Source organism: Hemibagrus wyckioides, linkage group LG26, assembly GCF_019097595.1.
Source record: "Hemibagrus wyckioides isolate EC202008001 linkage group LG26, SWU_Hwy_1.0, whole genome shotgun sequence".
NCBI classification, from domain to species: Eukaryota; Metazoa; Chordata; class Actinopteri; order Siluriformes; family Bagridae; genus Hemibagrus; species Hemibagrus wyckioides.
Genome location: NC_080735.1, coordinates 13,385,664 through 13,410,824, shown reverse-complemented (window position 1 = coordinate 13,410,824; position 25,161 = coordinate 13,385,664). Strand labels below are relative to the sequence as shown.

The following is a 25,161-nucleotide window of genomic DNA, read 5'->3' as shown; positions in this document are numbered from 1 at the left end:
ATATAGCCCACCCCATGACAGATATTGATGTAAGGAAATTAATCAGCGTTATTGATTTCACCTTCCAGTGGTTTTGAACAGCTGATTTGTGCATGTCTTATCCCATTTTATTAATAAACAACTGACCAAATTCCTCAGACCAGGCCTATAAAATAGACGTTGTTATGTATGTTAGAAATACTATAGATTGTACAATTTATTTAATAGATCAAGCCTATATAGTAGATTGTAGAAATAAAACATAACAAAGGGTTAATCTTTTTACATATTCGAACAAACAGCGATAAATAAACAGCAAACTATATACATACTGGCTATGTTTTTTTATTGGAAACGGACATGCCATGCCCACAACCAACTGAGAATGACAACTTGTTATTTGCTAGCCTGAAAGCAGGGTTAGTCAGGAATGCTGCTGTAATGCTTTACCCCCTTCCCTATTTTCCAAAATCACAAGCACTACCACAAACACTGTTTATCATTTCTTACCCACTGGGAATAGATTGCAGTGGAAATATTTCTGCAAAAAATTTACACAAAGCTGGACAAGATAATAATAATAAAAAAAGCTGAAATTACTAGCTGCAATTTCTGTGAAAACGCCACAGTAAGTATATTACACATAACACGGACAAGTATCGGTCCTAGAGAGGAACGAGAATCCCCATACTCCTGACATAAAGGAGAGATAAAGGGTTTATCTGAGAAAAATCCCTGAGAGCAGTCTGTTATTGTACAATATTAAATGTTAATTCATTCTGAGACGTAAACAAAAGCACTGTGAAACCTTCTACAGGATTTGTGCAATAAACAGTTACACATATAGTTTGTTGCTAAGAGAAGTTCCCCTCTTCCCAGGCAGACATTTTACTCTACAATTTCCTGTAGTAGCGCAAAAATGGCCACCGGCTCGGCTCAGTGGCAGAGGAACTGCTTCACTGAGCCATGCCTGCTTCAGTGCTGTGGCACGAAAATTGCTTAAAAACCTAAACATGTCTTTACCTTGCCACACACAGCAGGATCGATCTTTTTATTTGAGATCCTTTTCAATGTTTGCTTTATAATTCATTTAAATCCCTGCTCATCCTATATCCCAAATACATATCCTTTACTGAACAAATAAAATAAAATGTTCACAAGTAAGAATCCTCTAAAATGTCCTCTCTATGGCGGTCACATGAACACTGTGTTTCAAAATATCACCATGATGGCTGTATGATCCAAACAGCCTCCTGTTTTTTGGTGCATTAATCCAATTTGGTTGAATGTGTGCACACTACTGAGATGTGTGCTATAGCATTAAATATACAAATAACGGTGTTTGGGACTGCAAAGACAAAACTGGAATGAAGAATGAAATGCTCCTAAAATCAATCCTGTTATGCTAGATTGCAGCTTCTGATGTAATTGAGCTGCTTGTAGACAGTTTTCTTATTCTATACAATCCATATCAACAGTATCTGTAGCTATTTTTCTGCTGATATTACTAATAGATTTCAAGATGCAATATAGAATCCCACTACATGATCATTTTGCTCTAGAATGTTATCCAGGGTTATTAGAGGACCACAACACCATAGCACAGAAGCATTGAAAGAATTAAACAGCTAGAAAACTGTAAGAATAAGAAAATGCCTCTGTTTAGATATTTAAGTATCACATGCTACGTCAGTTTAGGCCAGTTTGCCTCATCCCCCCCTTCACACAGAGTAGTCATGGGAAGTTCAGATCTTTGAATCTCGCTCAGCAAAATGAAGTAATCTTTTTCGAGTCATTTCGTTCATTTCAGCAGAATATGATTACAATGTTATGTGTTAATAGCCAACATATCTACTTACTTATTTTAGAATAAGACAAAACTATAAATCATCCGAGGCCAAAACGAGACTGACTGGAACAAGAAAATGTTCATTGCACATGTCTTTTGATAATTTCCGGATAATCCTTAAATATTATACAGCGTTACATTAGTATTATTGACTGTCACATACTGATCCAGGAAGTGGTCACGTGATGAACGAACCAACAACTGGGACCCGAAGACTCAGGAGAACTTCTGTTTCAGATACAGACTGCTTAACTGAAGCCTATGAGGCTGTCACGTGATGAGCGAACGAACGAACGACTCGGACCCACAGACTCTGGAGATGAAATAATCATTTCTCTTTCCTTCACAGACCGCATAGCCGAAGCCTATGAGGCTGTCACGTGATGAACAGACAACTCCGGAGATGAACTAATCATGTTTCCTGTACAGAACCTATAGGATGTAGCGCATGCATGGTCAATACAAATTGAACGAATCGCTCTCTGTTCCCGATTCATATTAAGGATTCGTTCAAAATGAACAAATCATTCATTCACATCACTCACATAGAGAAACATGCCTTACATGTATATATTGATTTATTGGTTTTATACTGTAATTAATGATGTTAATTGAAGTATACACAATGTTAATGAAAAGCTTCCATACTTTAAACTGCAGGCCTTCTCAAGTTCAACTATATTGTATAAATGTAATCTATTCCTAAAGGGGGAAAAAACGTGAATAAGTAGCATCCAAGGACTACGATCCATTAACACAAAGACGATTTATTCAGATATATATATTTCACTGTCACTTCTCTGAAACAGATTCAGTAAGCCTACATCTGTGAAGCAAGTGTTACACAGGAATAACACTGTCAAAGTCTACTTTTATTATTTATTACTAACAAGGCGCATTCAGACTGATCTATCTTAATCTTAAATAACTTACAGCTTTACATAGCAACGAAGACCAGAAAGCCGGACCTCTGATCATAAAAATGGGCCTTGCTCTAATTTAATCCTAGCTACAGTTGGATTCAGAGGGCAAGAGTATGATTAAGTGTTGTGATCTTTAGCCAGCCGGGCATGCTGGGTAGGAGTGAGAAATGTGTGGGTATTGTATTAGCGTTGTCTTTACCTTAAACTCAGTAGCATTTATTTTAAAAAATCTCTGTCTGATCAACACTGGTTGTGAAACTGTGATATGACTGGAGAAAGCCTGTCTACTCCTGTGCCCCCTTTATGAAAATGTTAATTCACCATAAAAGATTTATACAGACTTATAGACTCTCGTCTAGACTTATACAGAGATCAAGGCATGCACAGGAAAATGCAGCACAGTCAACCTGTGAACCGAGGCCATGCACAGTTATGCCCCTCCCCTTAGTGAACACAGTGAATGCAGAGGAGTGAGTGGAAAATTACTGGAGGATGGGTTGAACCATTTTACACAGACTAGGGGTGCTTTTTTAAATAAGATTAACAACAACATAAAAGATCTCTGCTAAATGACAAATACTACACAACAAACATAATGTTATATTTTGAAGAACTGATATGCTTAAGAAATTCAGCAAAATGGACGACTGAAAAGTGACCAAGGAGTCAAACAATGAAATCTGAGCACTGGTATGTAACTATGAAAGCAAAAACAATGAGAGAACAAGGCACAGCGCCCAGTCCATGTGCTCCTGGAATACACAAGCAGAAAACCGAAAAGAAGGCAGGATCGAAGAACTGAAAGCACTGTGAGCTTGAGGCAATGTGATGTACAAGGCTCAAACACTACTTTGTACTAACCATACTAGTGTTTATTTAATTAACCGGTACTGTGTGAAATATTTTAATAAGGAATGGCATAATCAATCAAAACTCAAATGGCTTAGACATGCAGAACCGTATCATCGTACACTGTATGGGTATTCATGCACACAGTATTTTACCAAAAAAAAAAAAAATCTGGACTTTAATTGCTTTTTGTACCCATGTTATTTCCATGTACCTGTTCTGCTCCAAGTGACAAAAGCCATCACTTGGTGACCATCAGCCCATGTGAAAAGAGTACAAAACTCTTTATTGGTTAAGCCAAGCAACTATTCAGACCTCATTTCAGGGCAAGGTGCCATGCCCAACGAACTTGGATGATGTATATAATTGCCCAAATTGTTTGGAACCAGCTTGACAAGCACCTCCACTGTCTTGACCTAACTGCACCATAATGCTGATGGCACCATGTGAGGAACACCTCTCACAGAATGGAAATATTGCTGATTACCTACTACCTTCCAATGATGCTGCATTTTGCAACTGGGAGTGAAGCAAGCAGCAGAAAATGAGCCGCTTTCCTGCGCTGTTGCAGCAGAGACAAAAATGGGCCGAACGCTTAGCTGTTCAGCTCCCGTAGAAACGTATAAGTTAAATGCAATGGAGCTACCAAGAGACACTGGCCAAATGCAAGAGCTGTTAGAGATAATGTAGCAGCCTAACGAAGAAAGCGCTCAGACAAACTTAGTACAGCTGCCTCACCTACAGTGACAGACTCTGATGCAATTCCAGTGGCTTTGTTTGATTCTCTGAACTTGAGGACCACCTAGGCTGAAAGCTCTGGTAGTACACATTCTGGGAGTTGGTTGCACCTCAGCAGCAGTGAATAAGATGCAGGACTGACAAATCCGATTAGATCCTTATCCATTCTGTGACTGGGGTACTCCATAATGGGTCCATTTCATTAAAAAGCTCTGTGCATGTCTAAGAGCATACTGAGGCTGTAACCTAACAAAAAGGTATGGGTGCAGGAGCAGATGCAGAAGCTCTAAGACTGAGCTCAGTGTCTTAGAGAGACCAGTGGCCTTACCACTGGTACAGGCTCATGAACCTTTACACAAGAATCTGTGGTGTAAAGCCCAAGTATAAAAAAGTGACACACTGGTTTGCAAATACCACAGTGGAGAAGTTATAGGTTCCTGACCTATAACAAGTGCCTACAATGTGGAAATGGGCACAGAAATCGTAGAGGCAGTGCACCCAGCTATGAAAGGCATAACAGTGTATATCACGGGGTCAGATAACGACAAGAAGGCTGACTCAAATACCACTGCCAGAGCCTGGTTAAAAAAACACCCTGCACACAAAAGATGATCATGTCTTTTTGTCTAAAATGTAAACTTAAACAGTCGGTTACTGTTAGGTGCCCTTGTCAATAGCCACTTTCATCAAATAAGTGGCTCCTGACCACACTGCCCACTGTCCAAAATCCACATTGCAAATGCTGTGGAGCACAGAAAATTCCTCAGTTATTACAGGATTGGAGTGACATACCAGTTCAGTATTTTTCTTTGAGTTTGCTGTTGCATCCAAGGTGTTCACAAACTCTAGGTGAGTTGTCTCAATGCCCCTGTAATGGCATGGTCTATGTATGATCTCTTCTCATAGGTGACAGGCCAAAGAGAGCTTCTAATCACACATTTTGGGACAATAACAAGAGAGGAGACTGTGCAATGCCATGTGCCAGACTTGTGTGTCATCTGAACCATCTTGATGGAAGACAAAGTTGTCAGGATTATGGACGCTGTCCATAAGTTGCAGGAAATCTGCCACTACACTTGGCAAGGCAGTTGGAAGCAACAAACCAAGCACCATCCAATTCAGTTCTAGTCTCAGTGCCATTACCCAAAAGTCTGAGGTGTTGGGCCACTGCACATTTTGAGGCACTCTGTGAAAAAATGGTAGGAATAACAACTGCCTCCCAGCAAGTGTTGCTGAGGTGGGTGAACAAGCTCTAAAGGTGGGCAGATGCACACCTTCTGCATCTAAGAGTCTGCAAGAAGGCTGTACCTGGGAATTGGCAGTAGGTGGTCCATCTTATTTAAAACATGTACAGCTGAACCACAGTTTATGAACAGATTCACTATCCAATGTGGTTTACTGACATGACAGAGGTAGGGGTTTTGGCCAGAATGTGTCACTGCATGCCTGGCCAAATGTACGGGAAACAACCAATAGACTACATAATCAGCAATAATCTCAACCTGGCTGAAAAGACCATGGTTTCAGCTGTTGTTCACCTGCTACCCATCAGACCAAACATGCTTTCCCAAATGTGGTCCCAATGGCGCAGTAGACCACACACCTTGAACATGCACCTTGAAACTGAGTTTTGAGTCTTGTAGCCATTTCAGAATACTGGCATGTTCTCAAGTGGTCAGATACAATAGGTTAGGTCCTAATTCCAACAAAATGCCAGTTGTAGCACATTTGAATTCCAGAATTTTTAGGTCCCCACACATATATGTCACAGTGTGGCTGAACCCACACTCCCTGCCATGTTAATAAATCTTTTCATCTTCTTTTGCATATGAGAATACACCCATGGCAGCCGGTCCTGTGATGGTTCTCAAGCCATACATGTGACGATGTGACAGTTAGCTGACAGGTGTCTGCTCGGTGTTTGCATGCTTTGGGGAGCACCATAAAGGGGATCTCCATGGTCACAATAATCATTGTGTATTCCTCATTTTTTCATGCAGACCTGACGATAAGGCAAGAGAGTCCTTCTTCCATTCCAATATTGCCAATTAATGCAAAGTGGCAACATGCAGCTCATGTCTACCTTCACAACATTTTACAGATTAAATGTTGCTATTATCATGTGCCTGTGATCAACATGAGCAATTCTCCTCCTCAATAAAGTACAATATCATAACCCCATGTTTCTGGGGTGTCCTGTCAGGATGTGTTAGGAACTTTTGGAATGACTGATATATGGCCTCCAGCAGTCCCACAGGAAATTGCCTTGGAAGTCTTGAAGATGAGTAGAATGGAAGGTTACAAATCAGGCTGTGGTTTTACTACTAAGTGGAGGACTGCCAGGCCAACAATGGCCAAATGATGATCAAGGAGCTTTCATTAGATACAACATGGGGTCATGGCCACAAGACAACAAGCCTTGCAGGCACCCAGCTTGCTATAACATGCTTTACTTAAAGATAACTGGTTTCCCATACAGTTGTATTCCAATACAGTTTATTCCAAATCGCCCTCATACCCAACATTATAAGTATATGATACAACCCCTAACAATTATTTATAGAGAACAACATTATTCCTTAATATCTTGCTCTATGACACACTGATGGATGCCATTCAAACAAGTACAGTAAATACACCAAAAGATAACAGATTCAAGGTAATAGAAAATCTAATGTTAATAACACTATTAACATTGTTATTAGTGTTAATAACACTAACATTGTGACCCAAAATGGTCACATAGTAGCATGTGATGTAGTTTATGCAACAGACACTGCCTCACTTAAATTATTTCCTTTCACATGGATGTGCACATCTGAAAAGTGTGAGGAACATGAGAATATGGGAAATGCCCTTGAAAATACAGACAAAATACAAATAATATTAAAATACTCAAAACTGTCCAGCTTTATAATGGGATTTTTATTTTTTTATTTTATTTTTTACATATCTGAAACACACTGTCACACACCACACACTTAACAGGTCCTATTATCACTGCTGCTTCACTGCAGATGCTACAGATTCTCCCCAATGTATTGCAAGTATGCAGTTTATGGTCCGCCCTTGAACTAGGTTCTTGTTGGTGTTCATCTGCCTTAACCTAAATGCAAATATCTTGTGTCAAGCAGTGCATCCACCAAACAGAAGTGTGACAAGTGAAACTACATACAAATGTTGCACGTAAAAATAATTTTTAAAGTGTTTTTTGTTTCTCAAACAGAAGATTTGTCGCACTTAAATAAGCCTATATATATATATATATATATATATATATATATATATATATATATATATATATATATATATATATATTTAAGGTGCCTGTCTAAATATAGATTTAAAGTTGTCCTGCATGAACTTGACCTGGCGGATGCTAATTCATTTCTTGTACTCATTTGCTTTCCAGTGGAAAAGAATTTACTTTTTGCCAGGCAAATTCTATTCACCATTAGCGTAACTCCTACTAACTGCCATGACTAGCTGGATGTCTAAAGGATGGCAACTTGTTGCAAAGGGGCAGCACTTTAACAAGAGGGTACAACATAAATTAGATCATGATGTGGTCACTTAATTAAGGCACAGGAATTACATGCCATTGCACAAGCACATGCATGCTTGGTTTTAACTCATTGCATTTCAGTATCATACTTAATTGTACAGTACTGTATAGTAATTACTATAAAATCACTGGTTATTGGTTGGCTGATGGATATCTAGCATATTAAAATACATACACTTTGATGTCACAATACACATTTTAGGTCAATTAAATCTATAGCATATAGTGTAATCTCAGAACCTCGAGACCTTCACCAGCAGCAGGGTTAACAGTTGTAGTTAAAAGACATGTAAATGGCTGAATCTCTGGGTACTGGGTACTGAAACTTGAGAAACAGTCCAAATGCATTAGTGTTTACAAATGCACTTTCAAAACAAACGGCGATCGAAGTTTAGTAAAGTGTAAAAACTCACCCACTGTTTTAGACCGGCGATGCGCGTGCACTTTCGCCGGTACGTCCAGAATGCATGAGCAAATAGCTAGTCTCGTCTTTGTTATTGTTTACATGTACTGATTCAGTTCCTAATTTGAAAGTGCCAGGCTTACAGCGTGACTCGTCAACGCGTAAGGGTGACGGAATTGCATACAGTCACACAAACACACAAGTGGACTGACTGTAGACAGTAGGAGTGTGTGTGTGTGTGAGTGTGAGTGTGTGTGTGAGTATGAGTGTGTATGTGTGACCGCGGCGGTCTTTGGTGAAACAGTGTATAGTCTCGAGCGCTCTTCCTCTCTCGCGCGCACAGAGTTACAAAAGCCGAAAGGAGGGGAGGAGGAGAGACGGGGGGGGGTGAAGGAGTGCGCGAGAGCAAAGCGATTGAGAGAAAACGACTACCTCCTACCTGCTGTAGAAGGGTTAGCAGAAAAAAACAACAACTAATGACGCTATATGAGCTAAAGAAAATCGAGGCAAAAAAAAAATGTTATAAATTGTTGTGAATTTAACCGTTGAATTTACACACATGTAACACGCACGAGCCGTTCGAGTGCGAAGGCGTGCGCGAGGAACACTGAAACCATCTCGAGCTTGCATATGTGATCTTAATAGTGTGTGATATCGTTTGAACCGCGATAACGTAGAAATGTTTGAAAATTCGTAAAGAAACAATGCAATATTATGCATATTTACTGGCCATCGTTTTTTGAAAAAAACTTAACATAATTTTTAAATTAGAGTTATTTTCATTATGTGTCATATTTCAACAACAACAAAAAAACACCCATGCAAGAACGAACGACTTTATAGGGATCGTTTCTCTGTGCCCGGCCCTTCCCCCACCCTCACCCTCCTCCTCCTCCTCTTCACACAGTCCCCGAACGACCACATGCGCGTGGGGGGGGGGGTGATTACGATACCGAATCCACGATAAAAGTGGTCATCGTGATATATTTGAGGAGGAGCCGTGTAACTAAGATGAAAATGCGTTTAAGATCTAAAGGGGTTAAAAAAGCTCATACAGCATCAAAAAAAAGAGAGAGAGAGAGAAAAGAATTAGGATTGTGGTGAGAAAAAAAGGGGGGGAGGGAAAGGCGAGATGTGCGCGCGAGCGAGGGGGAAGGGGGGTGGGCGGAGCCTGCACATGCACAATGTCAATGCAACATGTCCAGCTCTGTGTCTAGCATGCCTCGAATATACAGCATTAGTTCTAGTTTCTAATTGGTGTCATCACTTGTAAATCAGCTAATTACAAATATTAATCTATTATTAATGTTATTTTCTATAGATGAGTAATCTCCAAAGACCAGCTAATTTAAAAAAAAATAAAATAAAATAAATACATAAAATTACCCTTTTGTGTAAATGTCTCTGCTTACACTGTGCATGATTCATCAGTGTTAATGACTAACACAGCAAAATTACTTTCCTATAATCTTCCATTAAAAGGGCCTCAAAAGCATTAGCGAAGAAAAATGCATTAGTTTTCATATCGTTATCATTGCTGTCTTCGAAGCAAGCGTACTATTTGGAAATTAGCAATACTGGGGGAGCTAAGCACCTTACAGTGAAATAAAGAGACGAAAGTAGAAATTTGGAAAAGCTGATGGGTGAAAAATTGATCAAGCTTTTTACTATAGAGTCAGCCATTTTGTTTCTATGCCACGTTCAGGTTGAGACTTAATGTGTGTGTGTGTTCTGTCTGCCCAAAATGTCTGCTAGCCTATTTATATTGCAGTTCCACCAATGACCTCTAGGGGGGTTTCATATTTAGGAAAGATATATATTTAAAACATGATTTGTTTATGATTATTTATCAAATCCTTATTCAGGTCAGATCTGAAATGTGGCCCCCACCATTGAAAGTGATCCCTATTGAAAATGCCCCGCTTATTGCTTTCAGACGAGGAAAAGACAGAGACACACAGGATATGGCTATTTTTAGTACACTGGGGAAAGCATAGACTTTGTTTATGTTTTAGTTTTCAGTTCATCTTGACATTATTACAGGATCTCTGTAGAAGTATCTGATAAAGAAGAACAAAAGCACTAAAGTGAATAAAAGTGCAGTTGAATTAACCCGCATAAGAAAACTATAAACATGGGAACTGAAGAATACCTATATATATCTATATCAAAAGTGGAATGGATTTTTATGTTAAAAAATTTGTAAAATGGTTGGTACCAAGAAGAGCAGCCTCCATGTTTTTCTTTTCTAGAATTTTCTACAGCAGACTCTCTGACCACGCCCATTTTCCCCCGTCTCTACGAAGAGGGAGGGGTTGAGGAGAGAAGCGCGCGAAGTACTGAACAGTCAGTAGGAGGAGGAGGAGGAGGGGCAAAAGAGCGCGAGAACAATCATGGCGTGAAAGAAATGTAGAAACAGTCCAAACCTATTACCTTTGCACCTCATTTAAAGGCATAATCTTGTCTTGTTCTATTATGCAGACAACATTTCATGAAAGTTCCCACTTAGATCTTGTGATTTAAAGAGTTGTCATTGGTTTGTGTGTGTGGGTTGGCATGGCTGTCGTTTTGTACTATGCACTGTGATTAAATGCAATTGTGTTTGTATATCCGTGTCATTTTATTTTCGATATCTGCGATGTTCGTGGTACATATCGAAAACGCGAGCACTTCGGCAGTCTTGATTGGCGCGTTTCCCGCGTTGGGCTGTGTGCCATCCTGTGGACATGCTGAACATCTTTGGTGTTGTGTTTATTGTCCTACACCGCCCCCTGCTGGCGAGAACGTCTGCCTTTACATGCACATGAATGTAATATGGAGTTGGCCCTCCCTTTTGCAGCTATAACAGCTTCAACTCTTCTGGGAAGGCTTTCCACAAGGTTTAGGAGTGTGTATCTGTGAGGTCAGGCACTGATGTTGGACGAGAAGGTCTGACTCGCAGTCTCTGCTCTAATTCATCCCAAAGGTGTTCTATCAGGTTGAGGTCAGGACTCTGTGAAGTTCCTCCACACTAAACTCACTCATCCATGTCTTTATGGACCTTGCTTTGTGCACTGGTGTGCAGTCATGTTGGAACAGGAAGGGGCCATCCCCAAACTGTTCCCACAAAGTTGGGAGCATGAAATTGTCCAAAATGTCTTGGTATGCTGAAGCATTAAGAGTTCCTTTCACTGGAACTAAGGGGCCGAGCCCAACCCCAACCCCCCAACAACACCTGAATTCAATGATTTTGGAGGGGTGTCCCAAAACCTTTGGCAATATAGTGTATTAATATGCACAGAAATTTTTTTCATTTCATTGTCAGTACCGCTTATCCAATCTATCCTCAGGTCACGGGGAGCCATCAGGCATCAAGGCAGGATACACCCTGGATGGAGGGCCAATCCATCGCAGGGCACACACACACTCGTTCACTCACGCAATCACACACTACAGGCAATTTAGAGACTCCAATCAGCCTAGAAGCGTGTCTTTGGACTGTGGGAGGAAACCCACCAAGCACGGGGAGAACATGCAAACGCCATACACACACAGTGAGCGGGAGCAAGACTCAAACCCAGGACCCTGGAGGTGTGAGGCAAACATGCTAACCACTAAGCCACCATGCACAGAAATTTTACTGATAATTAATTGATTTCGTTAAATATGTTAAGCAGCTTAATAAATATCAATTGTTTATAGCCAGTGTGCATATGCAAGTGTCTGTTGTATGTCACTTAATAAAAGTGTCAGCCAAATGAGAGAAATGCGTATCCGCTCAACCATACAGGATCAGGAGGACGTTCTGTCCTCCTACAGATCCTGGACATGCACATGCTCTCACGGAAAGACACGGCATGCAATTTGCTCCAACTTCTTGAGAAGCTATATGGTGCAGCGGTTAATATGCCAGCTCATGACTCTTTTTTATTTAAGTTTTAAGTTTTTAAGTTTTAAGTTTTAATTTAAGTTTTATTTTTATTTTACAAACACACTTGTATTTAACAATAATTGCATTTGATCCAAATGCAGAGCTTTATAGGTTATTCAATTAAACCAAATAACCCTGAATGCAACACTTGCAGTTTCATATCTATTCATAGGCACACAATTCATTTGACCATTTTGGTTTGTTCTACACATACAGGGGCATAGTGTGTTTCTGTCTGTGTGGAAAGTTCACATTTTCCTGTTGACCACATGGGTATCCTCTGAGTTGTTTCTTCCGCTTATCCCACAATCATTCCAGTAAGGTGGTCTGGCTCTTGGTTGAATGTGAATGTGTGTGTGAATGTGATCGATCCTAGCCAGGGCATATTCCTGCCATGCACCCAGTGTTCCTAGGATAGGCTCTGGATCCAACACCAGCCTGCCCAGGATAAAGTGGTTACCAGAGATTAGTGATAAAGAAAGATAAACAAAAAATACCATTGTCTCAGTTAGCATGTGTTGAATATGTTTTGTGTAATAAAGATGTAGTGGTATAAATTTTACTAAATGGTTGATGCACTGATCAAGACTGCTGCTACAACTAGAGAGGAACAATTTAAATACTTCTTTATCTCAGCAGCCTACTGTTGTCAGAGCTAGGAGTAACAAGCTAGTAACTTGGCACGTCATTTCACCATAAATGATGTGCCACATGTTCCTGAGTTGTCTGTTCATGTACAGGTCATTGCTCTGAGGTACTGGACAGTGATTCTATTATTTCCGTTTCTGCAGTTTTTCCTAAAGCAGAGATCGTAGATGAAAATATATACGGTTACAGAAAAGTCAAAAAGTGATGGAAAAAAACATGTTTATTAAATTATGTAATAAATAACACTTAAAAACACTCAGCAAGAATACCATCCTTGTAATTTAATATTCCACCGAAAGCATTAATGAGAGAAAAAAACAAACTTAAATAAAAATGTGTATTCATCCAAAAGATTGGAGATGATCTGAGTGATACGGTTCAATTTCTCTCCCCTAAATGGATCGTGACTTGACCTGTGCTTTGACTAAAATATCAAGTGGTTAACACCAAAGTGAACTTTTAGACATTAAGCAATACTGTTGTTCCAGCGATATACAGGCACACTGATACAAACAATGGCACAGATAAAATATTCTTAAAAAAACAAAATAAAAATTAAAGTTGAATATTATTAATGTATTTGAGTTGTTCGAACACTGGAAAGATGAACCTAAAAGATATAAAGGCACATTCTCTCTATCACACACACACACACACACTTGTGCACACACAGTCTAGAAACAAGCTTACAAAATGTATGGGAGTAAACATTCAGAAACCTTGGGTTGAGAGGAATCGGTACTTGGTGTGCTTGTCTGGATAATGAGAAAGTCCTGAATTGGTGTCCGAAAGGATCACTGGTAATCAGGGTAAGACATGCAGCCAGTGGTAAATGCTGCAGTGCAGTTAGAAAGAGTTAAATGGTAAAAGTACACTGATGTGTGCATCAGTATATCACCATCAAGGCGTGCAAAAACGAGTCCTGAATTGTTTTGGCAGGTTCTTTACCTAAAGGCTATTAGAGAAAGTGATCACACAAAGTAGACTTCACTAAAAGATTTCTAAAACTCCTACGTATTGTGTGCAGGTGAATGGCAGTGCTGTCATCCATCCATATTTGAACTTATATCTACTGTAGTATCTAGAGGCTGTCCCCGTCTTAGCTTGATGTGCTGTCGTTATTTGCTTTTTAAAAAAGGACGCTTTGCAAAAAAGAGAGGCAATGACGAACATGCTCAGATGGTTATAAAGCTTTAAGATGAACTCCACAAGGGCACGTGCTAATGTATTTATCCACAAAAATATTATCCCTTATCATCTTTCATTATCTCTCGTCAATCGTTCTCTCTCGCTCAGTGTTTCCCGCTTACAGGTTGCTTTCCTGTGTGCTGTTGCTGGTTGAAATGGGATGGAGGCCTCCGTTGTCGTTGAGCCTTTTGGCCCGGTACGTCTCATAATGGATGTTATGAGTGACCTCCTTCAGGTCTTGGAGGTGAGACCTATAAAGCAGCAAAGTCAGTAATCAATATATAGTGTTTAACATTTACTGAGGAAATTATACCTGAATTAAGCCATTCAAAGTTTTTATGCTATGTTCACGGACTTCAGGAAAATACATTATGAAGTGGAAATACATTATGCCACTATCATGGCTTATTTTCCTTTAACAGAACATATTGTCATGTTTTATGTGTGTTACTTATAAGCTGTCTCTAACAAGGACTTATAATGATAACAGGAAATAAAAAATAAATTTTGCAATATATTTTACCTGATCAGGAAATCCCGGAGTTGCGAGAATTCACAGTGATTCGGGTTTTCAACTGATGAGGGGGGGAAATACAAGAAACTGAATGTAAATGATCTTACGATCACCAAAAATATCTGCAGAAACAATCCCAAAAAATGGAAAAACAATCCCATCTAGGGAGAAGCATATACAAGGGGAATGGATAAAATGACTGACATCGAAGATGCCCTCAAAATGTCTTCAGCAGCGACAAGTCACATGCTTAAATAGGACAGATAATTTGACATCTCTCTTTCTCTCTCTCACACACACACACACACACACACACACATATGCACACACTCTCTGTTTCATTCTGCTTTCCTGCTGAATCCTGTTTGACGCCTTGCCAATGGCATGGAACTGACCAATTCACACACTCTGGTGTCCAAATACACACACACACACACACACACACACACATACAACCTTCTTATTTCTCCATATGTATTAGAAATGTATTGACTCTTTCTCACTACTGTACTATAAAAAATAGTCAAGCTTTTACTGTAATTAGCTGTAGAGTATAAAAAATCGCTACGCAGAGACATGTTTATAATTTTTCTGACATTCTACAGCATTAAACTTAACTTTAAATGGATAGAAATTTGTGGTGTAAAAGGAATAAAACACTTCAGTATGTGCTGATTATTTTTCTATAAAGCCATGTCCTGCAGTGTTTAAGACCTTAGACAACCAAGTGAGCACTGGGAAGAGTCTTATTAAATCTGAATCTCTCTAGTCGTTTCTGATTTCAGTGGAAGGACAGAGAATGACACAATGAGCTTACGCACCTTCTACTATTCCCCAGGCAGTCTTCCGACCCAGAACCCGTTTGCAGTTGACTTGGTACTCTTTGTCACTTCCTACTACTGCAAAAGGCATGGCCTCCTGTACACACACACACACACACACAGATTTAATGATGCATTCTACAATAACATATGAACTCATTTATGAGGGAAGACAGATGAGTCACAGGCCGATAGCATAATAGAAGTGGAGCAACAGAGGACAAAAAAATAGGACAGGAATAATGGAAATATGGCAAAAATGTGGCAAATAAACATCAATAGCCAACATGTGGGAATAATATTACAGCTATGTTTTCTGTGCATTGTAAAAGGTAGTTTTCATTAATTTGCACTATACCCTGATCTTATCGTTTTCAGCCTTGTCCTCCTGGTCTTCATCAAACTCCTTTTGTGGATAAAATTCGATTCCACACACTTCCAGCTCCTTCCTCACCTGGACAAGGGAAGAGAATTTAAATGTATATATTTTTATCATACATGAGTTTTCATTAAGCTTTTCATCCAGCCAACCAATCAGTTGTTCACCAAACCACCTATGAATCTACCTATCCATCCATCCATCCATCCATCCATCCATCCATTCATCCATCCATTCATCCATCCATTCAGCCATCCATCCATCCATCCATCCATGCATCAAACCGCCATCCATATATTCATTCATCCACCTATTCTTCCACATTCTAAAGATCCTTCTATCCATCCATACACCTACACTATATGGCCAAAAGTATGTGGACATCGGACCATCTCATCCATATGGTCTTCCTGAACATCCCAATCCAAATCTCTGGGTATTCATTTGAAATTGGCTTAACCTTTATTACTATAGTTTTCTGAACTCTTCTGACAAGGCTTTTCACTGGATTTTAGAAGATACCTTCAAGGAATTGTGCCTGTTCAGTCACAAGAACATTATTGTGTTTCATCCCAGAACACCTTTAGTGGGGTTGAGGTCAGGGCTCTCTGCAGACCACCAAAGATGGCAAACCACCTCTTCATGGCTCCATAGCTTTGTGCACAGGGACATTGTCATGTTTGAACAGGTTTGGACCTCTTAGTTCCAGTGAAGGAAAATTGCAATTGTATAGCATACAAAAACATTGCAATACAAACTATTGTGTCCTTACACCTTTGTGAGAACAGTTTAGGAAAGACCCTCAATTACAGTAGGAGTGATGGTCAGGTCTCAGGTGGCCACATGGTGTATCTTGGTTCCATCTACTCAACATCTACTCCATAATTGGTTTTTCGCTTATTCATCCTACTATTGATTATCCATCCACCCATTCTTCCACATATAAGATCTTTTAATCTAATTACCTGTCTATCCATCCATCCATCCATCCATCCATCCATCCATCCATCAATCCATCCATCAACTAGCAGCCCATCTTCATTTGTCCATCCATATACTGTATTCATTCATTTATCCTCCTATTTCTCATCCATCCACCTATTTGTCCACATTCTAAATATTCTTCCATCCATCCATCCACCCATCCATCCATCCATCCATCCATCCATGCATTAATCCATTTTTACTCAACCTCATACTACTGATTATCCATCCATCCACCCATCCATCCATCCATCCATGCATTAATCCATTTTTACTCAACCTCATACTACTGATTATCCATCCACCCATTTCTTCATATATCCATCCATACATCCATCCATCCATCCATCCATCAACAAGCCACCCATCTTCATTTGTCCATCCATATACTGCATTCATCATCCATCCTCCTATTTCTCATCCATCCACCTATTTGTCCATATTTTAAAAATCCATCCATCCATCCATCCATCCATCCATCCATCCATCCATCAATCCATTAATCCATTAATCCATTATTCACTCAACCGTCATACTACTAATTATCCATTCACCCATCTTTTCACTTATCCCTCCATCCATCCATCCATCCATCCATGCACTCTTTCTCACCCTTTGCTTGAACTCTATTTTTTCCTCAGGAGTCAGAGTATCCGCTTTGGCAATGACAGGAATGATGTTTACAGTTCGACTTAAATGCTTCATGAACTCAATGTCCAGCTGTCGCAGTCTGACACAAAGTGGAAGAGAGAGATAGATAGAAAGGCAGAAGGTCAGAGAGTGTAACTATAGAACAGAAGAGAGAAGGGGGTTGGGGGGCAGTTAATAGATTGAACTGCAGAGATCACTGCAGCAAAGAGTCAAATGAGCCTGACTTGATTAATGTATCTCAGACAACCACTCAGACATGTCATATTAACTGGCTGTTCCAAGCCGACTGCCTTAAATTAAGTTCTTCTGTGCAGTGACCAGTGGGTACATCACGTTGTATGAATGGTACCATCTTCCACGGAGGCTGAAATCTGAACAGTTTTTTCAGTTCATGTTCACATTGGAAATTCAATTATTATATGCATCTAGACAATCCACTTCAGTTAGCCAAAGACAACTATTGTTAGATTTGAATTAATTAGACCGTTTTGTGCAGAATTTCAGGATGTGATGTATTTGTGCTCACGAGTGTCCAGTTGGAGATATGAAGTACAAGCAGCAGTGTACTCGGGTGTCCGGAATCCGTTTTTTACGGGCAATGTTAACTTCTTCCTTCAAAAACTTCTCATACTGCTCATTGATATATTTAGATATTGGCTCCCAGCTGTAAACACAAGAAAGGAGTTTAAGACTACTGAATACAAAGACAGACGACAGAATGGACAACAGGACAAAAATAGAAATCAAACACCTCCTCACTCACCAGTTTTCATTGTTGATCTGGTCCCCAAATCCAGGAGTATCAATCACTGTCAGTTTCATCTTCACACCACCTTCCTCTATCACTACAGTAGAAAATAACAACGACATCACCAATAACTCACTCTTGTAAGTAACAAGACCAAAAGCAAAATAATATAACGAATGACTGAAACAATATCTTGATCAAATTGCAGAAAATCATTGTGGAAAAGTATTGTGTTGATATCAAAATTCAGTGAGAGACATAATGAGTGAGAAAATTAGCAATGCTATAGAAATGCCTATAAATATAAAGCTCTGGTGTGAAAATGGAGGCTTATTTTTACTCTGCAGTGTATATTCATGCATTCTATAAAAATGCAAACACTAAAAACGCATTTAAAATAAACTAAAGTGCAACTTCAAATAAAATGAAAATATATCTTCTTCTCACAAGAGTTCAACAGAACCTTTAGAACATGCCTAAAATTTCCAAGATATTTTTGGACAAATGCAAAGCAGTGGGAACGTCGACACAAAAAGCTTTTCATGACATAGAGCTGACGATACAAAAAATCTTTCGAATATATAAAAGGGGGATTTTTCTACATGGAAAGAACCCAACACTGGTATATTACATCTGCCTGCACATTCAACACAGTTGAAACATTAAGCCTACACAGCAGTGTGTCTCGGCTGATTTGGGGTCTGGGCCGAATGCCATAGCCTACTGTTTTCCAGCTGTGCACAAATGCTGGCACCCAAAGGGCATTTAGTATCAGGCCTGTGGTATTGCCCAGGGCAGAGGACAGACCAGGCTGACTGTGACTCTGTCAATGTCCTTAAAGACAAAGAGTCCTTGTTTCCATGATGAAAGTTCAAGACAAAGAGAACATTAGGAATTTATCTCCCAGTGATATAGTGCAGAGATCTCTGTGAAATAGGGTTTCGTTTTAGATAATACTGAGATAGGTTTTTATTTGCTTAATAAATCAAAGTAAGTTCGGACAAGAACACCAATGTGACAGTGCACATTGGGATGGTGGGACTATTTAACATAATTAATCAGCAGCATAGGGCCCAGGATGGAGGCCTGAGGTACACCACAATTGATGGCTGCATTGGAAGAGAAGAAATAACCAATCCTAACAAAAAATGCTCTGCCATTGAGACAAGAGGCAAAACACCACAAGCCCCACATGTAAAATGATCCGAAAGGATAATAGCAAAAGCTGTGATGAACTCTGGTAAAATGAAAATAGCACGCTTTCACAATCACTGGATACTTTGAGGAAGGGAGACTGTGTTCTGTGGAAATAGACTTTCTCCAAAATGTTACTTTTTTATATAGAAATGAAGAAAGCCAATAAAAAGCAACTCTTCCCAAAAACTTAGAAGAAGATATAGAAATAATACACTTTTGGCCTGAATTGAAGAATCGATGCATCTAGACTCATGCATGTTTAAAACAAAATGGATCTCAACCACCAGCTCTGTTATATCTTACCGTGTGACACAGATTTAATCTCCACAGTCTTGGGGATCTTCTCATCACGACTCCAGCCAGAGCTCCGCCTGCTCACCTGAGACTTAAATAGAGTATTCACCATGGTAGATTTTCCCAAGCCACTTTGACCTAGGGGAAAAGAAGACAAAAAAATTAGAACGATGGAACAGGGAGAGAAAGAGATGTTCAAATTATTTAGAGATATTATCATGTTGGGTTGGGTCTTCAGAGGCTAACTTTATCTTCTCGATTCACAGCTCAAGATTTTCACTAACCTACAACCATGATGTTGAAATCAAAGCCAGTCTTCATGGTCTTCTTCCTCATCTGTTCAATAATGGTGTCTATCCCAACATATCCCAGCAATGTTGAGCCTCCACCTGACCCCTGACCTCCAGCCCCTGACCCCTGGAGGGGCCCAGGAGGGGTGGTAGCAGGTAGTACCACATGAGATGGCTTGGCAGGGACGGCAGGTTTGGGCTTCACTTCTGGGGGCACGATTTCTGACATGTCTTTAACAAGAGAAAGCAAAGTGAGACTGAGACATCAGGAATTCAAACATAGATAGCTAACAGACATCAAGCCGAGTGATTTAGTACATCTCTATGTTTTTGTGTTGCTCCAGGAGATTTCAGTAAGCTATTGAGTCCCTAAAATAGGTACAGCCTGTGTTATAATAAAGGACAAAACATTCAGTATAGTGTGAGGTTGTCTGGAAGGAATAGATAGATATTGTGACGCCTGTTCTTTAGTTAGTTAAATATAAACTGTGCATCTTGTGCTCAGAGAGTGTTGATGGCAGCAAATGAATAAAACAAACTGGATTTTAATTTCTGAATAATGAAGCCAAATCAGATTTAAGCCACTCAATTTCCTGATGCAATTAATCAATCAGTCAATCCATCAATCAATCAGTTAATCAGGGAAAGAAAGAAAGAAAGAAAGAAAGAAAGAAAGAAAGAAAGAAAGAAAGAAAGAAAGAAAGAAAGAAAGAAAGAAAGAATATGGAATAGAATATTAAAAAAGGATATGGCGATATAGAGTTTCATTCTTTTTTCATTTTCTTTTAGGACGTTCATCTCTACATGCTTCTAATCCACATGTTTAACTGCAAAGGAAAGTGATAAGATGCCGAAACGTTCAATCAGATGTAATCCCAGAAATCATCTTCAAGTGCTTTGTCTCTTATCTCGTTTCAGCTTAATAACAAATTAACAACCCGACCGTCAGTGGTTATTATACGATGCATGCGTAGTGCACTATAGTTTCTTAAAACAGTTTCTCAGAATCATGTTGCAATCTTTACAGCCTTAGAAAATGGTAGATATGTCCCTCAGCTGTAACTCTGAATCCAAGCGTCCGACGAAACAACTCAAGTATTCTGTTATAATATAGGTCAAGCAGTATTTAAAGAGAAACATCTCTCCTGAACATGTTTTTTATTCCACCCAAATCCTGAAGGATCGAGTGATTTAGCATCTAATCCCTTCATAAGGCTTCTTAAAGCTTATAAAGCCACAAACACATGCGGTATAAATAGGATTAATCTCAGTCCACTGCATCCCTGTGGAGTCATGTCCTATTTTCACGCTGCCTAAATTAGCAGGAAATTTTATTTTTAAAAAATCTCTGCAATGAAAACCCCACACTCCATTTTTCCACACACCACGAACCTCTAACAGGTTTAATCAGTAAGACAACAACCCCTGCAATGTTATAAGATTGATCATATATAAGGATGTAAGCATCCCTGAGCCTCGTGACGGTGGATGGACCTCCATTGTGTTCATCCACTTCTTCATTGAGTCTCGCGCTCCCGTTACCGCACCTTAACGCTTGTTTCAGACTCACCAGTTCAGATTCTCCGGAGCTTCTGTGAAAGAAAACGCAAACACTATACGGTATTTTAGCCGTATGTCCTGGAGCTGCTTAATAAAGAGCAATGTTTGGAAAACCTCGCGTGATTCATTAACCCGTCCTTCTTTCCCTCCGTCTCTCTCTCTCTCTCTCTTTCTCTCCGCCGTTACTCCCTCCCTACTCCGTCCTTTCCCGTTGCTAAGGAGACGAGGGGGAATGATGCAGCGCGCATGCGCAGAGCACTGTTTAGGCTTTTGAGATATTTAGAGATGATTTAAATTAATAAGTATGTAATATTTATGAAATATTTATGTACATATTATACACAAAGAATATGTACACCTTTTTCCAAAGGGAACCTACGTATTATTATTATTATTTTTCAAATGATATAATATTACAGACTAATAGTTAAACTCCATTTATCTCATTCGGCTTATCTAAAGTGACACTTGCACGTGCACACTGCCTCGTAATAATTGACATTTATTAAACATATTTAAGGAAATCAATTTATTATCAATTTTAATTTTCTATGTATATTAATACATTACATCGCCAAAAGTTTTGTGACACCCCTCCAAATCATTGAATTCAGGTGTTGTTTTTCAGGGGTTGGGCTCAGCCCCTTAGTTCCAGTGAAAGGAACTCTTAATGCTTTAGGAACTCTTATTTAGATCGGAGACTGTGAGACAGACCTTCTCGTCCAACATCAGTGCCTGACCTCACAAATGTGCTTCTACAGGAATGGTCAAAAATTCCCATAAATACACTACTAAACCTCGTGGAAAGCCTTGCCTGAAGAGCTGTTATAGCTGAAAAGGGTGGAACAACTCCATATTACATTCATGTAAAGGCAGATGTCCCGGTTTTGACCAGACTCACAGTCTCTGCTCTAATTCATCCCAGAAGTGTTCTATCAGGTTGAGGTCAGGACTCTGTCAAGTTCCTCCACACCAAACTCACTCATCCATGTCTTTATGGACCTTGCTTTGTGCACTGGTGTACAGTCATGTTGGAACAGGAAGGGGTCATCCCCAAACTGTTCCCACAAAGTTGGGAGCATGAAATTGTCCAAAACGTCTTGGTATGATGAAGCATTAAGAGTTCCTTTCACTGGAACTAAGGGGCCGAGTCCAACCGCTGAAAAACAACACCTGAATTCAATGATTTGGAGGGGTGTCCCAAAACTTTTGGCAATATAGTGTATAAATATGCATAGAAAATTAAACTGATAATAAACTGATTTCCTTAAATATGTTAAGCAGCTTTATATATATTATGAAAAGGTCTGCATAAGTCTTCATATTCTTAGTCATTTTTATTTAAAATCCAGCATACTTGGCAGGAAAAAATTGGTTTTAAGTAATAAAATGTTTTATATCTCTCCTTATTTGATTGCTATTCTTTACGTTGGTTTAGGAGTTGTTCAGAAATATTCTCAAACATATATTAAAAAAGTGTGGCAATCTGCCAGGACACATGCAAATGCTGGCACAGCTCTCTAACAGGCCGAGACCGCTACAGAGAACTCAATTACATAGTGAGAAAACACCCATTAGCACTCAGACTACTCCAGCTACTCACATTTTACTGCTTTGTCCCATGTTGCACTCACATGTGCATCCTGTTTACAGGTGTGCCACCTCTTTAGCTCATATTTACTTGATCGCATGGAAGTCGTAGTACGGGCATGTTGCTATACTCTGCGGCAACGAGAGGCAAACCCTTGCTATATACCCTTCCTTATCTTCTTATGAGGAAATGCATGTGTGCAGCCTGATAAGACAGTGCGTCTCTCTTTTCCGAAGCCGTAATGTTATTTATTATAGTGGTGTGTATTAGAAAGCAATCAGGGTTTAAAATGAACTTTGTCAGCTGATGTTGTTAGTTGTTTTAGGAGTCAGCTTAGTAGCTGGGTATTTAAGTAGTTAGTAAAATATAGACTGTATACTGAACTATTAGTGTGTCTAGTGCATAGGGTTAGCAAATGATTGTGATCCTGTAGGAAGAATTGATGTAGGATACTCACTATCCTCTGAACCTGACAACTACTGCATTTACTCTTCATGTTCAGGAGTACAAGAGGGTTAAGGGTTAGGGTTAGAGTTAGCAATAAAAGACGAAGATAAATTCTGCAGACAGGTAAATCTCTAGGATCAGGATTGGACAATACATTCAGGCTACTTAGTCTAATGTTATTAGCTTGATATGCAAGTATTTATGCAACAAAAATTGTATTTGCCAATTTTCAAATGTTTTAAAATGATAAATTTACAATAATTATCATTTTACCTGTTGAGCCTTAGAAATCATTTGGCTTGTACTTACGTGAAAATGCATATATAGCAGGAAGTGGGATTATCTCTTGCTCGCTCTTCCTCGCCTCAGAAACAGATGGCTTCCTCGGTAGGGAATCATCCTGCTGATGTAACTTAGCAAAATTCACTTGTTCAACTGTCAGACTGTATTCGTCTCTTAAGGACTGTTCATATGCTTTGTCAGCTCCAGTTTGGGGCATCCGGTCAGCCATGGAAAGTTCTGGAATGGCTCTATGTGCTTGTAGGTTGGGATGACTGTACAGGTCTCCTGGGCAGGTGGTCTGAATCACTGCATCATCCCTTGTGTCCCTGGATGTGTGTGTGTTAGTAGATTGTGTGCTACAAGATTTACTACACTTTATCTGTACCTCTAAACGCTTGTGTTTTTTCAAGTGTGTGTCTTCCTCTAGAGAGCTTGTTCGACTTGAGATAGATTTGGAGGAATCTGTATCTGAACCATGGTGGTTCTTTTGTGATGGCTTGGAAAAGTCTTTCTTCTGGGACCATCTTCTCCCTGTTTCCTGAGAGGATAAGTCTTTCTTTCGTGCCTGAGTAGATATAAGACATGTGGACTTTCTGTCAGAAAAACTACCTGCCCCTTTGATCACACGTCTACAGGTTCTGCCCTTCAAAGGGAGCTGGTCACTCTGGTTGAGTTGCCTGGGTGTGTGAATATAATTTGATGTGGTTGTTTCTGATTCAGGTCTACAGATTCTGGCCAAATGACTGGTTTTGGAAGATGATCCATGACTCTTCAAAGGGAATCGGAAGCAGTCCGTCTGCTTGGTTTGATTAAGTGTGCTAATACATGTGTCTGTTTCTGAAGCTGTGAATTGAGGCTTACTGTGATGAGTAGACTGAAGGTTTTCAGTATTACTGGTATTTAATTCAAGCAAAGAAGAACTGCTGTTCTCATAAGCATCTGCAAGGCAATCCACAGTGAATTTGCCTGAGGTGTGAGTCTCTGGATCACAATTTAGAGCTTTGGAAGAGGATGAGGAAGCCACTATGTTATATTGCTTAGGAAATACTAACAATTCATGGTCTTTAGGAAACTCAGAGGATGGTTTGTCAGGGCTTGAACTGCTCGGAAGCCTGCTGGTAAGACCTGATGTTTGGTTGCCTGCTTCAGATTTTTTCATATGTGTCTTAGATTGAGACATTTCTCCACCACACACATCTTTATCCTTCTGCATTTTTAACAAAGCTTGGTTCAGCTTTGCCCTGTCAGATAAAAGTCTTGATCCAGGGTTTCCAGTCTTCACTGTTTTGTTTAAGCCTTGGCGAGCTTGAATTAAGACAGGGTCCTGGGTTAGATGTCTCTTTTTATAGAG

At 39.6% G+C, this 25,161-nt stretch overlaps 2 protein-coding genes across 8 annotated transcripts in view; both read right to left on the bottom strand.

Annotated features, from left to right (window-relative positions):
• The window catches only part of atf7ip (activating transcription factor 7 interacting protein), a 52,074-nt gene extending 43,431 nt beyond the window's left edge, over positions 1-8,643 (bottom strand). For 2 of the 5 annotated variants that reach the window (XM_058379999.1, XM_058380000.1), the window contains exon 1: positions 8,317-8,643. The gene's annotated coding sequence lies outside the window, so the exon portion shown is untranslated. The remainder of the gene's footprint in view (positions 1-8,316) is intronic. The other 3 variants (XM_058379993.1, XM_058380001.1, XM_058380003.1) reach the window with 2 other exon arrangements.
• Positions 8,644-13,066: 4,423 nt separating this feature from the next.
• On the bottom strand, positions 13,067-24,820 carry septin3 (septin 3). Of its 3 annotated transcripts, none has more exons than XM_058381235.1 (10): positions 23,838-24,820; positions 19,925-20,161; positions 19,650-19,778; positions 18,165-18,246; positions 17,928-18,065; positions 17,363-17,480; positions 15,746-15,841; positions 15,388-15,484; positions 14,576-14,627; positions 13,067-14,303 (listed from the first exon to the last, which is right to left on the bottom strand). In XM_058381235.1, the coding sequence occupies exons 1-10, from the start codon at positions 24,037-24,039 to the stop codon at positions 14,171-14,173; spliced, it is 1,284 nt and encodes a 427-aa protein (XP_058237218.1). In that variant the 5' UTR covers positions 24,040-24,820; the 3' UTR covers positions 13,067-14,170. The 3 variants fall into 3 exon arrangements, with proteins under 3 accessions (XP_058237218.1, XP_058237219.1, XP_058237220.1); XM_058381236.1 differs by lacking the exon at positions 23,838-24,820 and adding an exon at positions 23,094-23,244; XM_058381237.1 differs by lacking the exon at positions 23,838-24,820 and adding an exon at positions 21,501-21,698.
• Between the last annotated feature and the right edge of the window lie 341 nt (positions 24,821-25,161).

Coding starts and splice junctions, on each gene's coding strand:
- septin3 (XM_058381235.1), bottom strand. CDS start 24,039: ATGGCTGACCGGATGCCCCAAACTGGAGCTGACAAAGCATATGAACAG. Junction 18,247..19,649: donor GATTAAATCTGTGTCACACG/GTAAGATATAAC, acceptor TTTCTACTGTAG/TGATAGAGGAAGGTGGTGTG. Junction 15,842..17,362: donor AAATAGAGTTCAAGCAAAGG/GTGAGAAAGAGT, acceptor TCCCTTGTCCAG/GTGAGGAAGGAGCTGGAAGT.